General features: G+C 35.2%; 1 protein-coding gene across 3 annotated transcripts in view; it reads right to left on the bottom strand.

Moving 5' to 3' along the window:
* LOC123672379 (pyruvate dehydrogenase phosphatase regulatory subunit, mitochondrial) overlaps positions 1-18,795 on the bottom strand; it is a 280,794-nt gene that overhangs the window by 261,464 nt on the left and 535 nt on the right. For 2 of the 3 annotated variants that reach the window (XM_045606473.1, XM_045606474.1), the window contains exon 2: positions 18,556-18,768. The exons of the other annotated variant lie outside the window; for it this stretch is intronic. In XM_045606473.1, the coding sequence (XP_045462429.1) occupies positions 18,556-18,768 (213 nt within the window). The remainder of the gene's footprint in view (positions 1-18,555; positions 18,769-18,795) is intronic. 3 annotated transcript variants of the gene reach the window in all.

Below are 18,795 nucleotides of genomic sequence, written 5' to 3'. Positions count from 1 at the left end.
TGAAACTTCAATAATACAAACGAGAAGCACCATAATATTCTACCCTATATTTTAGAGAATAAGCATTTCAAATTAGTAGTATTATGTATACTTCTTACACACTAGTTCTCAACATAGATTTTAGCTGACCAATAAAAAAAATGGGTTCTCATTTGAAAAAAATTTTTGGTTGTCTGACTCTGACATTAAAATATAAACAATCTGCATGTTCAATAGAATTTTCAATCAACGTAGGAGAAGCATTGGTATGTCTTCTGATAGAAACTAGAAAATTAGGAATTTTTATGCAAAAATCTGCAAATTGATATCTAACATTGGAATTTTGGAGGTTTTTTTCAGATTTCACACAACTTTTCTGAGAACAATATATAAATAAAATTAAAACAATGTAGAATTCAATGGGTAATCTGATTATCAATGATAAAATGATCAATGAAAGTTAGTATCAATTCCAGTTAAACCGAAAGTCGAACGAATCTGAAATTATTTCCAAGTATTTATCTCTTATAACAGAGCTTAAATATAAGAGTTTATCTTTAGTCTTTCTCTGAAATATTCTAACGAACGGTCTTTGCGAATCACCCTGGAGGTATCGGGTTGTCAGTCAATGAGCTTGATGTTCATATTAACCTCTTCATTGTTACAGCCTGTAATATTTCAATGTTCATTTTTGTGCTCTGAAGAAGGCAAAGTGTTCATCCGAAAGCTAGGCTGGTCAATATGAACATATGAACAAGTTTGAAAGCATATTCCTAATTTCCATGATTCTCAAGTGAGAATTCAATAAAGTCTACTGATTATGAGCTGAAAATGAAAGAAATTCCTGCGATGGACCATAAAATCTATCTGTTATGATTATTCCTAATATTTTCTTAACTGACTTGAGCAAAGGAAGTGGAAATTGAGAGGGAAGAAGACTGAAATCGAGGTTACTCGATAGGTGAAGTCATCTCATTAATTCTTTCTCTCTAAGTCTAGTTGTCATTGAATTACGATTGACTTATGTTTTTCCTATTAATTCATCATAAAGAATGAGAATATTCATAATAAATAATGATCCGAAATTTGTAAATCATGAATCCTTGATGAAAATATGGAGGTTTTGAAGGTTTCGAGAATGAAAAAATTTGAAAAATTAGATGAAATATATTCCCATTTCCTCAAAAAGTAAAAAATTCGATGAACTGATAATAAAAAAGAGGTATTTTAAGTAGATACCAATATCAATAGAATTTTAGAGGGAAAGAAACTTCAATTTTGAGGAAGTTTCACACGGAAAAGCTTTTTTTATGCATTTTCATATTTTGAAAACTTGGTTCTTCATAGGCGGTTATCTCATCACTCATCAATAAAGCAAACTGACAGAAATATAATAATCATTTCATAAAATGTTTACAATACATGATTATTCATAACTGAAACCTCATTTTTTGGAATATGACAATTAGGAACTTTCCAAGTAAATATGACATAACCTGTTAATCAATAATCAATTACAATAATTATTTTCTACCATTCAGAACTGAATTCGTTATAATTCGATGTGAAAATCTCGGCACCGTCCATGTATACTGCATTTCGTTTTCATTTTTGGAGAAAAATATCCTGCATATAAAATCGTATAACGTTACACCCCCCCCCCCCCAATATTAATGAAGGATCAGAATAACGAAGCAGGCACCTCTCCGAATGCGTAATACAAATAAAACGTTTGGTCGTCAAATGAACTCATTGAATACAGTTGGGTGCATATACGTATCCGAGTCAATAGAACTTGTGCAGACGCTAAAAGGCAACACTGTGGGACGTCTAAGATACACAGGATGTACGCATTATATACTTTCGGTCGTCAAATTGAAAGAGGATGAAAGGGTATGAGATAGCACTGAAATAACTGAAAAAAAAAATGGTGTATGAGAAAAACTGAGTACGGTTACTGAACCCACAGGGGCATACTTCATTATATATCTGATGAAATTTACAAAAAGCCGACTATTTCTGATGGACGTTGTAAGCCTAGATTTATACTGGACGTCTATCAGCACCAGGATTTATATATATATATATATATATATATATATATATATATATATATATATATATATATATATATATATATATATATATATATATATATTCTAACGAAAATAAGAACACGCCGCATCACAGAGAAGGAAGGGATAACACCGATGAAGATGTAGAAACCGAACCGCGATACAATCTGCGGCGCTGGAAGGCACCTCCTAATTAGTATCAAATGTATTCTTGATAAAGACACATGTTATTATATATATATATATAAGAGAAAATTTGAAATAAGGAAGTAGTCTGAAAATATTTTGGGGAGAGAGATCATTTTCTCAAACCCCAACATGCAAATTTTCAGCAAAAATTGGGATCAGTTTTCCATAAACTCCTAATAGGCCATCGCGGTGAATCACCCTGTATTTATAAGATAATTGCATTTGCATATTATAGCTATCTTGTAAAACACATATTCACAAGTATTAGAAGGAGTGAATGTTAGATTAATAATAGTAGTATGTAATACCAAGTGACGGCAATACTGAGAATAGCATTAGAATAAAAGCAAAGGCAATATGTTAATATGACTGATATTAAAATGGAATGCATAAGAGGAGTTTCGCTGGCTTGGTGAAAAGAGGTCTAGAAAATCGGCTTCATTTATTTTGGATAAAATTATTGTTTTTCATATATACAGGTATTGTTTCAATACGCGTGCATATGAAAAACTTATTTATTTATTTATTTATTCAATGTCAACGGATTATATCGAAGATCCTTTTGACAAAATTATAAAAAAAGAAAATTCCAGTAGTAACAAATTTGCTAACACAAATACAGCAATATGAAATGAAAAACAGTTCCATGCAAATATAAGAACACACAAATTTAGCATCAGAAAAATGGATTTTCATTAGAAATAACGATTAACAATCGACCTTAGCTCTTTCTTAAATATTCTCAAATTATTAGTATGTAGCGCAGCTGTGGGCACAACAATTTTGTTCCACTTCCTCCTTAACCTAAAAATGGCCGAGCCATAAATATAATTATTATGAGTTCCACGCTCAATAAGCTATCTTGCACATCTAAGCTCATAAGGAACCTCCCTTTTAGCCAAAAACTCGAGAACACCCTCGCAATTTACAAGACCCATTAGTGCTTTTTTAATGAAATAAACATCATGACAGTCACACATGTGCATCAGCCGTGTAAAAATCGAATTTATTCAAGTGAAGAGTCAGTTTAAAATTGCGGAAAACAATATTTCTGATCACCCGACATTCAACGCCGACGACTTCGAGACATTCTATACTTCGGAGATGTCGCAAACAGGCGATGAAACAACGCAAGATACTTCGGCAATGGAAGAGGAAACAAATAATCAATTCCAAACAGTAACAAGGAAAAAACGGAAGAAGAAAGGTAGAGAATCCAAACTACCTTCTAAAAAGAAAGACGAAAAAGCATCCCCAGAAGTGAATAGTCAACAAACGGCACTTAATCCTTACGTATTCAAAGTTCAAAATACGCAAAAAAAACCTATCAACAAAACTCCAATCCTTAAAACATGAACACTGATAAAAGAGCAACAGATAAACACGCATCTGGAAATAAAAATACAATACACAAAACATTTGAGAACCTGTTTCTCATGAATACACTACCCAACACAACAAGAGTACAAATTGCGAATTCATGGATTTAAATATTTCCTAATAATACAGATATAATATTGCAAACAAGACAAGGATTCATAGTTAAATCAGACAACACTAAAAATAACTTAACTAGAGCTCTTGAATACCTTAAAAAGAGAAAATAATATTGAATTGTTATGGCACAACAGAAAATAAAAAATTTGACCCAACTAAAAGATCAACTGAATCTTACTCCGCTGATCTCACACGTGGATATAGAAATAGAAGAGCAAATCGCTATGGTTTTGAACGAAAATCAAACAACACCGATAAACGGATTATCTCCAAGAAAACAAACAGAGCATCACTTTTTATTAGAATTACCACAGGAGATATCGCATCTTATGAAAGGCTAATAAATGAAGGAATTTATTACAAATGTAGACACTACACTGCAAATCCAAGTCACCCACCCGACCCTATTCCAATACCTTGTACAAAATGTTCACTATTCACACATAGAACAGAAGACTGCAAAGAACCTGTGAAGATTCGATCAATAAACAAAAAAACCGCTGAAATTGGCAAAGTCAAAACTGACACAAGTAGGATCCACCAAAGCATAACAATCCACGATTACATCATTGAAACATACATTAATAAAATTAACAAGCCAAAGAATACGGATAGACAAATACTTATACAAAAACTGCAAAAACGATTCATGGAAACCTATCGAATAAACACAATACCAACTTTTGTGGGAAACAGGCTATATGTGCTGATGTTCGATATGGAAAAGGAACCCAGAACAATCGAAACTGAACCATCAGAAGAAACACAACTTCACAGAACTATAAATGATTAAGATAATTTATTGTGATATAAACAGTTTGAATAATAAAAAAAAACAGATACGTCACTATATAGAAGAAAACAAAATAAATTGTGCAATGTTTGTAGAAACCAAAACAAATGAGAAAAACACTTTCGGCTACAGGCACTGGAGAACAATATGTAAGCATGGAACTATACTAGACCAGAACGTCCGCGGAGAAACAATGGTGCTGGCTGAAAAAATAGTCCAAATTGGAAAAAGCAATCCACCACATTTTAACAACCCATGGAATGACGTCCTGCACTTCACAGTCCCCTTCAAAAATGATAAACTCCATATATTCCTGGTATACATGCATCACTCTAGCAGACTAATCGAAGAGAATTTATTTGTAAAAGCATCTCAGTACAGATATGCTATAATTTTGGGAAATTTCAACAGGAACACCCGAAGAAAAACCCAACTTTGCAATTTTATGAAAAACTCTGACTTCACCAAGATAGACACTCCTCCGACATTCATAACCTTAACCCTGACCTAGGTTCTGACCACATTGCAATCGAATTCACAATAAATACCAACAGAAACCCAATAAGATAACCAATCATGGAAGAAGAATATTGCAAGGCCCTATTTTTCTCAATTACAGGCAGAAACAAATATAGAACCAATCATGGAAGAAGAATATTACAAGGCCCTATATCACGGAAAAAACACAACACCTGGATATGACAATATCCCCAGAGGAATATTGAGGAAACTGGAGCCCCCTATACATAGCCATATAATTAAAATATATAATTTCTGCATCACCAACTCTTACTTCCCCAATGAATGGAAAAAAGGAATCCTTATCACCATAGCAAAAACCAATACAGACCACTCAAAAATAGAAAACTACAGGCCTATAACATTACTCCCAGTTTTGGGAAAAAATTTTGAAAAAATTCTAGCAGAGAGGATCCGTACAGCAGTAAGAAAGTCCATACCTTCATACCAATTTGGATTCAAAAGTCAAATCTCCACAACTCATCCCCTAACAATCTTAACATCAAATGTCCAATGTAATAGGAAAAATGGAAAAAAGTCGGCAGCCCTATTTATTGACATTCAAAAAGCACTCGACAGTGTTTGGCACAATGGACTCCTATTCAAATTACACCAACTACAATGTCCAATATACCTCCTGAAATTTATTTCCAATTTTCTATCAGGAAGAACTTAACAGATTAAAGTGAAAACACAAACTTCAGCTCCATTTGTGCCACAACAAGGTACTCCACAAGGTTCACCACAATCACAATCAAGAATCAGAATACCATATTAACAAACAAGCATATATGCTGCAATTTGCAGACGATACAACACTCATTGCACATGATACCACGATTAACAACTGTATGGAAAAACTACAAAAACTAACAGACACACTGTAGCATGGATGAGACGCTGGAGAATTCAAGCAAACCCTACGAAATCGAGACTTTTGATTTTTAACTACAAAATTGAACATAACTTGTTGGGATGCAACAAATATATTCTATGGTGGAACATTTGGCGCGATGTCTCCGCTATCCCCGCCACGACGCGATGAAGAGGTCCAGGACGCGGTCAGCTGGTATAGTCAGTTCGTCCCAAACCATCGACCGGTGATCGTCTCCGTATAATTCATGTTGTTACAATTACGTATTTATTTCATTGTTCATTTGCGAAAGAATATTATTACTACATTCACTGTGTTTACTCAATAAACTTATTAAACCAAATAAACATTTAATTAACCCAAAAGGTTATGGGCTCTCTGTGACTATTTTTCGTGAGTGAATGAACAGTTTTGAGTGAAAAACAGTTATCAAGCAGTTTCAAAGTGCACCAGTTAAAGCAGAAAACATGGGTGACATGTATCGTTCCTCTATACAGAAGTTAAATACGGATAATTACGGAATATGGAGTAAAAAAATGGAACTACTTCTCATAAGGGAAAAAGTCTGGGAAGTTGTAAGTAAAGAGAAACCCATATTTAATAATACTGAAAAAGATAACGAGCAGGCATGGCAAGACAAGGATGATTTAGCAAGATCATCAATAGGTCTTCTGATCGAGGACAGTCAGTTTTTACACATACAGGATTGTAAAACTGCAAAGGACTATTGGGACAAACTCAAGGATTACCATCAGAAATCAACATATGCAGGAATTATATATTTATACAGAAAGCTGTTCAATCTTCGTCTGCAAGAACATCATACAGGTACTTACCCTTTTCAACAAACTTAATGCATTAGGAGAAGAATTGAAAGACAAGTTTAAAGCTACGTTACTTCTCACCAGTTTGCCGGAATCCTATAACTCGCTTATCACTTCTCTAGGAGATCAGAAAAATGAAAATTTTACACTTGATGCTGTAAAAAGCCGAGTTATTGATGAATACAGTCGGAGAAAAGAAAACACATCAGGGAACAGTGAGGCAGTTCTAAAAACAGTGCAGTCTAAAGAAAAGAATTATCAAAGAACAAAGGATATAACATGTTTTTTCTGCAAGAAGCCAGGTCAGAAGAAAGAATGTTTTGGCTACAAGAAATGGAAGAATAATCAGAAGAATAAAGAAAATAAAGAAAAAGAACAGGCCAGTATAGCAACGGAAGAATTACTTCTAAGAAAGTATTGTGAAGATTCTGTAAAATCAACAAATGGATAGTATGTAGACTCAGGTGCCACAGGTCACATGACCGGTTCGAAAGAATTGTTCCACTATCTAGATGAGACGCAGAAAGGATGTATACAGTTGGCAGAAGAAGATTAAATTTGTAAGATGGAAGGTAAAGGATCAATACTCATTAAATGCTGTGTCGATGACCAGGTGAGTGAAATATTTTTGAAAGACGTTCTGTATGCACCATCTCTCAAATCTAGTCTATTATCAGTGAAGAAGCTTGCTATAAATGGCTATAAAGTAGATTTTAAGGAAAATGTATGCAACATCATGAAGGATGAAAGAATCTTAGCAAAGGCATATACAGGTAATAGACAGGAGGATCTCTACAGGGTGAACACAATAACTGAACGAGCTAAAGCAGCCATGGACTCAGAGAAGCATGGTGAAAACTGCTACCACATCTGGCACAGGCGTTTCGGTCACAGGGATACCAAGGCAATAAAAGATTTAGTCAAAAAGGATCTTGTTTCAGGATTGAAAATTCGGGACTGTGGATTAGAAAGCATTTGTGGACACTGCCTGGAAGGAAAGATGGCAAGAAAACCATTTCCCAAAGAAAGTAAAAAGAAGACTCAAGCTATACTCGATCTTATACACACGGATGTTTGTGGACCCATGCAGACAGAATCACCTGCTGGAAAAAGGTATGTGATGACTATTATTGATGACTATTCGAGATTTGCATTTGTATATTTTTTAAAACAAAAAAGCGAGGCTGGAAAGTATATAAAAGATTTCATCAAAGAAATGAAAACACAGCATAAAAAAGTTCCAAAATGCATCAGGTCAGATCGAGGACGGGAATACGTAAATTCAGATCTAATTAATTACTTAAAGAGTCAAGGAACAAAAATTCAATACACAGCTCCCTATTCACCACAACAAAACGGCGTTGCTGAAAGAAAGAATAGATATTTGATCGAAATGGCAAGATGCATGTTATTAGACGCAAAGTTAAAAAGAAAATTTTGGGCAGAGGCAGTAAATACAGCAAATTTTTTGCAAAATAGATTGCCCACAAGAACTCGTGAAAAAACGCCATATGAAATTTGGAATTCAAGGAAACCAGACGTAAGTTATTTCCACATTTTTGGCTGCGAAGTTTATGCCCATATTCCAGACGAATTACGCCGAAAACTGGACGTAAAAGCTGAAAAATACATCTTTTTAGGGTATTCAGAACAGTCGAAAGCCTACAAACTTTTGAATAAGAAAACAGAAAAAATAAAAATCAATCGAGATGTAGTATTTCTTGATAAATATGATAACACCAGTGAGGAAATTGATAATAGTATGGTCGAAATTGATTTTTCACAAGAAGATGTCAAGCAATCGACAACGGAGAGCAGTTCAAGTGATGAATCTGCCCAGAAGCAACTTCAAGTAGAGCCAGAGTGCAGAAGATCAACAAGAAAGAATCGGGGTGTACCTCCAGGTCGCTATCTTGATGCAACAAGTTTGACTGCAGAAATAGAAGATGATCCAAGAACAAGAAAAGAAGCACTTGACAGACCTGATAAAGAAGAATGGATAAAGGCTATGGATGAAGAGTTAAGTTCTCTGAAACATAACAATACATGGACCATCGTTGAGACCCCAAAGGGTGCATACATAGTTAGCTGCAAATGGGTATATAAAACCAAAAGACATTCGAGAGGTGAAGTCGAACGCTACAAAGCAAGACTTGTAGCTCGTGGTTTCTCTCAAAAATTTGACACAGACTACGATGAAGTATTTGCACCAGTTGTTCGACAGACAACATTAAAAGTTTTACTGACTATAGCAGGAAAGAAGAATTTAATCATCAAACACTTTGATGCAAAATCAGCATTCCTAAATGGAGATTTGCAGAAAGAAATCTACATGCAGCAACCCAAAGGATATGCAGTGGCAGGTAAAGAAAAATATGTTTGCAGGCTTGAGAGGGGGGATATATGGTTTGAAGCAAGCTGCAAACATATGGTATGAAAAGTTAAGGAATGTTTTAAAATATTATGATTTTAGCCAGAGTAGGGAGGACCAATGTTTGTTTACGAAAAAGATGAAAGATGATACATTGTACTTGATTGTACACGTTGAAGATTTCTTGATTGCAGCAGAGAAGGAAGAGAACGTTGACAAAGTTGCTGTATACTTGAAGACGAATTTCGAATTAATCGATCTTGGAAACATAAGCAAATATTTGGGAATAAACATCCGAAAAAATAGTGAAGGATATTTCTGTATGAATCAGTCCGACTATATCAAGAATATTTTGACCAGGTTTGGGTTGCAAGAAGCCAAACCATCAAACATTCCTATGGATACAGGATATCAAAAACACAGAAAAGAAACTCCGTTAATGCAGAATAATGAGAAGTACCAACAATTAATTGGAACACTCTTATATTTATCTGTTAACACAAGACCAGATATCGCAGCAAGTGTTTCAATTATGAGCCAATTTAACAGGTGTCCTACAGAAATGGACTGGACCGAGGTAAAGAGAATATGCCGATATCTAAAAAGGAACTATCAATTATGAACTTGTACTTGGCGGTCACAATGCTGAAGAGAAGAACTTGGTAGGTTACTCGGATGCTGACTGGGCTAGTACGAAGGAGGATAGAAAATCTAACAGCGGATATGTGTTCAAATTATGGAACTCTACAATCAGCTGGGGTTGCCGCAAGCAAGCTTCAGTTTCTTTATCATCAACTGAGGCAGAATACCATGCCCGGGCAGATGCAGTACAAGAAGGTATGTGGATTAACCGACTGTTGAATGATTTTAAGATAAACACTCAGAGTAAATTTCGCATCTATGAAGATAACCAGAGTTGTCTAAAAATTATAGAAAATAATAAATTCATAGAACGAAGCATATAGACACCAAATTTAACTTCATCAAGGATTTGAAGGAGAAAAATTTAGTAGAATTACAGTACTGTCCTACCAACCAGAACATCGCAGATATGTTAACGAAACCTCTGGATAGGATTAAGCTGCAGAGAATGGCTGAGGAGTGCGGGCTGGCAGTGCATCCTCAGTAACATATCATTTGTTGAGGACGGGTGTTGGGATGCAACAAATATATTCTATGGTGGAACATTTGGCGCGATGTATCCGCTATCCCCGCCACGACGCGATGAAGAGGTCCAGGACGCGGTCAGCTGGTATAGTCAGTTCGTCCCAACGACCATCGACCGGTGAACGTCTCCGTATAATTCATGTTGTTACAATTACGTATTTATTTCATTGTTCATTTGCGAAAGAATATTATTACTACATTCACTGTGTTTACTCAATAAACTTATTAAACCAAATAAACATTTAATTAACCCAAAATAACTCCAAGACAATTTTGTTCGGAAATTGCACAATTACACCCACAAATATGTGTAAATACCTCGGTATCAAATTAGATCAAAAACTAAATTTTAAAACCCACATAATAACACAAAAGAGAACAGCTATTACCCGAGCCGGACATTTCAGATCGCTCACATATAAAAATCTAGGAATTAGCACCAAAACGGCGAGCAAAATATACAAGATGATATGCAGATCCTTACTGAAATATGGACACATAGCATTCTTGAACATCCCAAAGACAACAATGAAAAACATAAAAGTTGCCGAAAGAACTTGCCTTAGAAAAATTACCAAACTGAGACACCCAAACAATCCACTGCACAACCCATCTAACCAACTGCTATACGAAACTACAGAAGTAGAACCAATAATGGGAAGACTCGAAAAACTTGGCAAAAAGTTCATCACTAACCAGAATAACATAAATATGATGAATCCACTGATACACAGCTACCAAAGGACAACACCACCGAAAGCCAAAGTACCGGCACTCCCAATCTTTGAATATATGAAATCTCTTTGAATGACAACAATAAAGCAACTGCACCAAAGGCAAAGTCACCACTCTTCAAACGCAAATAGAATAATAGTTTTTTTGTTAAATATGTTTCCTGATAATTAATAGAATGTAATATAAAAATGTGTATAACTGGTTGGAAGACTGCGGTCGATAACTATTGGATTGAAAATTCAATAAATCTTATCGTAGACCTAATAATAAAACCCAGAGTCCTATAAGTCTTAGAGACAGTGGCATTAAGGTGCAAGTCAAATGCGAAATCACTCTGGTGAATTACACCCAGATCCTTGATATTGCAAACATTTTCAAGAATTTGACCATTAACAGAATAATTAAAAATAAGTTTGTTATTTAGATTTCTAACAATCGGAAAAAAACTTTACATTTGGCACAATTTAGTTTGATTTAGTTAATAGAAGACCAATTGTATATTAGGTCCAAATCTTTCTGCAACTTAATCTGGTCGTAGAAGCACCTAACTCTGCAGAAAATTTTTATGTCATCAGCAAAGATTAGGACGACAGCAAACTTAAGAGAATCGGACACATCATTGATGAACAATATGAACAGCAATGGACCCAGGTGAGAGCCCTGAGGCACACCCGATGTTGCAATAAACTGATCAGATAAACTCCCTCTAATGCGTACTCGAAGTTCACGACCTGCAAGGTAGGATAATAACCACTTCAGAGTGCCACCGCTCCAAACTTAGATAATTTATAAATAAAAAGGTTATGATTGGCTGAAGCCTTTGCGAAATACAAATAAATAGAATCCACCTGTTTAACGTCGTCAGGGCAAGATGCATCATTGAGTGTATCAGCAATAAAATTATTATAAAATATAAAGTTGGTAATAATAGACCTCCCCTTGACAAATCCATGCTGATTTTGAATTATAAACCAAAGACACAATTCAGAGAGCTTCACAGCAACAACGGAATCAAAAATCTTAGAAATAGTACCAATAATGGCAATAGTCCAATAGTTCATGACATCGCATTTGTTGCCAGCTTTGAATATTGGGGTTATAAAAGTTTTCTTCCACAAAGTGGGCATCAGGGATTGCTGATATAAACAGTAAAGCGGTTCAATTATTGCACTAGAACAATTTTTAACTAATAAAGTAGACAAACCATCTGGCCCAACAGAGTCAGATTCTTTCAGATTTTTAATAGTTAAAGCAATCTCCTCCCTAACAATAGTGAAATCAAGTTCCCCATTCAAATATAACTGATGCTGAAAAGAGGTGTTTGCATTTAAATAAACCAATTCAAAATTCTTAGCAAACAAATTACATGCAGATTTACCACTTTGACCAAATTCACCATTAAAAAATACCTCTTCAGGAATATTATTAGACGTTGATAAAAAATTTACATAAGTTTATTTCAACATAATTAGCTCTCCAAAAGTCTTGTTCACTCTTCACCGCCCTAATTTCACCGCTGCACCCAAAAGAAACTTCAAAAAGCACCTGATTATGATGAAGGTCCAAAGGAACCAAAGAATCAGAAGTCAACCAAACGAACACAGTCGTCCCGAAGCGACGAGAACGCTAAATCCAAAGTATAACCCTTGGTAGCATGCACAGGAAAATATTGGCACATTCCAGGATAAGAAAAAAAATTCACCAAAAGATTCACGTTTTCATGAACACTTGAGTCAGAGCAGTTACAGATGGCAAGCAGATCATCTGACAGTTCACTATAATTTGACCAAATAGTCTCTCTCAAATTATAATCACCCAAGAAAATGAATTCATGGTCGACAAACTCCCGAACCAATTTGTCAATGGTTTGAACATGTGCATTGTAGGTGTCAACAACCACATAAAAGCACCCAACCAATAGATTCCCCGATTCGCCGCAGACCTCCACAAACAATTCCTCAATGATCTCACCAGACAAGACAAGTTTGGCCTTCAAGTGATTTCTAACTGCAATCAATAACCCACCCCCATTCAGTGCATTATTATTATTATATCTGTCTCTACGAAAAACAGTGTAATTGTTCAGAACCAATTCTGCATCCAATATGCCAGGGTGAAGCCATGTTTCGACAAGGCAAACTACGTCCGGTAAGGGTGATAATAAACCAATGTTAAGCTTAAGTAAATCGAGCTTGGTACGCATGCCCCGAACATACTGATAATATATGATGAGATCATTGACCGTTGACTTTACATGTTTTTTGTATCCTCAATAGCACTTCCACCAGAATCGTTGTTCCCAGCAGACCGTTCCTTACATAGAGATGGTGCAGTAACCAGAACTGGATTCCCATTATGAAACCTAACAAACTGAATTTTATTGTTCCTCCTGTTTGCCTCACCACCATTAAATACTTTAGCTTGATTTTTTAATAGGTTAAATCTATCACGTTGCAGCTTGGTGAAATCATACGAGATATAAACAGATTTGGGCACCAGACGCCAATGAGTAATCACATTTGTAACATCAGCGCGAGTATCAAACCTTACAAGTATCGGACGGACTTTAATCAGCATCAAATACACCCAAACGCTTGACATCTTTTAGGTCGAGTTTGGTGCCAATATTATTAATATTTTTGAGAACATCAAACACCTGCTTTGAATCATAGTCACGTTTCAGACCATTTTCCGCAGATTTAATCTGCTCTGGAACATTATACAGGGTGTGGCGTAATTAATGGATAATCCTGTACTGGCGAATATGAGAGGTCATGGCCGACCAGAAAATGTAAAGTTATGTTCAGTAAAAATATTATAGTTTTCGAGATATCGGACAATTTCATTTTTTTCTAAAAAGTGCACCTTTATTCACTAATTTCAATGATGTGATCACAAATCTTGTTATTTCTTTGGGCATTGTTTTTTATTTTACTCTCAGATAGCTGTACTATGAGATAAACTACCAAATTCCTACCATCTTGCTTAATTTAGAAAAAAAAAAGTTGGATAATCCTCATGTTTGCACTTTTTAGAAAAAATGAAATTGTCCGATATCTCGAAAACTATGATATTTTTACTGAACATAACTTTACATTTTCTGGTCGGCCATGACCTCCCCTATTCGCCAGTACAGGATTATCCATTAATTACACCACACCCTGTATTTGAGAATATTGTTCTCAGGATATTTACTGTCAGAAATCTCTTTCATGATCAAATCAGCATTCGCCAATGTTCCAATGTCCACAGTGGGGAGCTCAACCAGCCTTGAACAGAAATATCGTTCTCCAATATTTTGACCCTTTCTTCAAGGATGCCTATAGACCGTTTGATATCATCATGCTCTACACCAATCACTCTGGTGAGATCATCTTGAGACTGCTTTATTTCAGAAATTTCCTCATTAATTCCAGGAATTACCACCTTTGTAAGCTTTTTTATATTATCATTCAAGCAATTTATCCACTGATGCCTGGAGATTTGAAATAACTTCAACTAGTTGAGGAGTTATGCCACCATTATCACGACACTCTTTGCAGCGATAAAGCATGAGACGTCTGGACTTGAGTTTCAAAACACGAACTTCAGATACTGTAGTTAAAGAGCAATTTTTGCCAAATCCCTCATTAGCCTTTTCATTGCAGTGAAACATAGACAAGTAAACACAACATGTGGCAATAAAGTCACCCTCCATAAAGGAACCTTTACAGCCCTCACACACAGACATTATAATGTATTGGTGTGTTCTCAAAAGCCACCCTCAAACGCGATTGTTCGAAGATTGCCTGTATTATGAACTTAAACAAAATTGTAAGTAAGGAATGAACATGAGAAACAAACCTTCACTTGACTGTGGCTCGTCAGAGAAACTTTTGCGACAAACACAGGAGGCCGAGAATAAGAATAGGAAATACAGATGGAAAGAACAGAGGAATTTTTCAGTGACCCCATACAACAATCTACGCCGTCTATTTACACTTTATAAGGTTCCGCGAATCCAAGCTTATCTACTCTACATATATATACACTGATATTCGGAAAATGAATGAATCATTAACACGAAGCAAATTGAATCAACTATTTCGGACCGCATCCGATCGATAATATGCAACAAATATGGACAGCAACACAAGGAATTAGAATGTACAACAAGTTTACCACCAAGGTGTACTGGCATAAAATGCCCAAAAAGACCAGTTCAGCCCATAGAAGGTATTCCAAACATCAAAATGAGATCAATAAATAAAAAATCAGCTGATATGGATATTTAAAAAGTGGAAAAAAGCAGAATACACAAAGCTATTACAATACATGATCACATCATAGAAACATACATACACAAAATCAACAAACCCAAAAATATTGAAAGACAACAACGGATTCAAAAACTCCAGAGACGCTTCATCGACAGCTACAATATTAGCACGGTACCCACTTTTGTTGGTAACATACTTTATGTACTCATGATTGACCTCGAGAATGAGAACAAAACAGTGGATACAGAGCCAGCGGAGGGGGTGCAGCTATATGGGGACATTCATGCTTAAATTTTTGTATGCAAACATTAACAACTATATCAACAAAAAAGAGTTGATCCGATATTATCTTGAGCATAACAATGTTTACTGCACAATGTTTGTGGAAACTAGAACTAATGCAACCACCAACATTCAATACAGGGATTGGAGAACATTGTTCAAACATGGAAGTATATTGAACCAAAACACCAGAGGAGGTGCACTAGTGCAGGCTTCTAACAGAGTATAAATTGGTAGAAACAATCCGTCCCACTTCAAAAACCCATGGAACGATGTTCTGCATTTTACTGTTCCTTTCAATAACGAAAAAATCCATATGTTTCTGGTCTACATACACCACTCCAGCCGACTTGTTGAGGAAAATTTACTGGTGAAAGCATCACAATATAAATATTCCATTATTCTAGGAGACTTCAACGTGAACAACCGAAAAAAAACTCAAATTAACAACTTCCTCAGAAACTCAGATTTCATCAAATTGGATACACCACCAACATTCCTAATGGAAAACAACCCAGACTCCACACCAGACTCGCTAATGTAATATAAAAGATAATATTCAGAACATAACTCTTACCCCAGACTTAGGATCCGATCACCTTGGAATTGAATTCTCAATTGATATAAAAAAACAGCCTGAAGAATACACTCAAGAGACCAAATTACTTTATGAAAAATGCAACATTAAAGAAGTGAATAAAATAATGCTTGAAGTGATTGAACCCCAAATTGAAATGACCCCTGAGTACATAACTTTTTTCCACAACACTCTATCAAGAATAATAACAGAGGTACTTAACCAAACCCTTCCTCCCTACATCATAAAGTTGATAAGAACAAAAAAACAATTGTTTCGTGAATACCAGACTAACCAAGATCCAAGTTTAAAACGAAAATTCAACAAATTGAATAGGGATATTCATAACATGATCTTGCAATACAGATCCAATAAATATCTAGAGGCTTGCAAAGAAATCGAAGATCAAAAAGGCAGGACATACTGGAGAACAATTAAAAAACTTGCAAAGTACACAACCCATCAACTTTCAAATCCAATACAATCTCTCATTAAGGATAAAGATATTGCTGATGCTTTCGCAAAACATTTTGAAAAGCTGTTTGAAAAATCCGCAAACAAAGAATTCAATGAGGAGCATAGGAAGCAAATAGAGAATTGGTACAAAAATGAACTACCCCAGATTCCATCAGAGATAACATTTGAACCTATCCTAGAAGAAGAATACTATACGGCACTCAACCATGGTAAGAACACAACACCTGGCTATGACAACATTCCAAGAAAAATACTGAGGAACCTAGACCCTTTAGTTTACGATATTATAATCAAAATTTATAATTATTGTCTCTCTCATTCCCTCTTTCCAAGTGAATGGAAAAAAGGCATTTCGATTACCATCCCCAAGGCAAATACAGATAATTCTAACATAGAGAACTACAGGCCTATTACACTTCTACCTACATTGGGAAAAAAATTTGAAAAAATATTGGCAGAGAGAATATGCAATGAGATAGGAAAATATATACACCATGTCAATTCGGGTTTAAAAAGAAGACATCGACTGTGCACCCTTTAACTATACTCACTTCAAATGTTCAATGCAATAGAAAAATGGGAAATAAAACAGCTGCTATATTTATGGACATTCAAAAAGCTTTTGACAGTGTCTGACACGCCGGTCTTATCTCCAAAATTTTCCATCTAAAGTGTCCCATTTATTTGATAAAAATTATAAACAATTTCCTTCTAGACAGAAAATTACAAGTCCGGGTCAAAGGTGAAACCTCAGAAAAATTTACAACAGCACAAGGACTACCACAAGGCTCACCACTCTCTCCTCTACTTTACAATTTGTTCTGCAGTGACTTGTACAGACAATCTAATTTCAGAAACCAGGACATCGACAGTCTACAGTATGTTCTCCAATTTGCTGATGACACAACTTTAATATCCCACCACAAAACACTGAAAGAGTGTATGAAAGGTCTACAGAAGTTGGCGGATATAACAGTGGCATGGGTGAGACGTTGGAGAATACAACCTAACCCAAGGAAATCAAAACTCGTCATTTTTAACCATAAAATCAATGCCAACTCTCCTAATATAAAACTTGGAAGTGACACAATAACTCCAACAGATTCCTCCAAATACCTAGGCATAAAGATTGATAACAAGTTGAACTTCAAAGCACACTTAAAACTTCAAAAGAAAAAAGCCATAACACAAGCTGGGCATTTTAGATCTCTTACATATAAAAACAAAGGAATCAGTAGTAAAACAGCTATATAAAATGATATGCAGACCTTTATTGGACTGTGGACATATAATCTTCTCAAATTCGACAAAAACAGCTCTGAATGCAATTGAGGTAGCGGAAAGAACTTGCTTACGTAAGATTACAAAAAAAAGCTTTTATATCAGACAACGGGAATAGAACCAATACTGGAAAGAATGCAAAAACTAAGCAAAAAATTTATCAATAATAATAATATCAACATAATGGAGCCATTGATACAACATTTCAGCAGACCAACTACACCAATGGCAAAGTTGCCAGCTTTGCCACTTTTCGAACACTTGGAATCACTAGGATGATGTTTATTTTTATTTTTTTAATACTCATAAATAATATGTTATATAAAAATGTATGCAACTGGCTGGAAGACTGGTTGATAGCCATTTGATTTATCAATAAATTTAATTTCTCTCTCTCTCTATTTTGAAAGTATTCCTACTATTCACACATGTACACCGTAAGTATATATTCTTATATTATTATTATTCTTTCATTCAAAATAAAAGGGGAATAAACATTTGAAGGTGATTTTCTAGACCTCTTACAAAATGGATAGTTTTGCGCCAAGCCAGCAGATTAAGATTTAGGTATAAATTGAAAAAATTATATGATAAAGAGGAAATTTGATAGAAAGTATTAGTTGAAGTAGTGTAGTTAATTTCAACAGAAACCTCACACAGATTGAGCTTTCATCCTTCGAAACATGGTCATTCGGTCTTTAGTTCTTGCTATGTTAAGACTACCACATTGCTTCCATCCAGTTTGCAATCCTTTAGAATGTAATGTTTCATAAAGATCCACACTAGATCTTGTCAATTTTACTTGTGCAAGGCTAGGTTTAAAAACACCAACTAATCCAGATGTATTCCAAGTTGTTCCTCCTCCAACTCTATTCAAAACATAAAGTACGATTCAG

The sequence above is a fragment of the Harmonia axyridis genome, chromosome 2 (genome assembly GCF_914767665.1).
Source record: "Harmonia axyridis chromosome 2, icHarAxyr1.1, whole genome shotgun sequence".
Lineage (NCBI taxonomy): Eukaryota > Metazoa > Arthropoda > Insecta > Coleoptera > Coccinellidae > Harmonia > Harmonia axyridis.
This window is presented reverse-complemented; position numbering and strand designations above follow the sequence as displayed.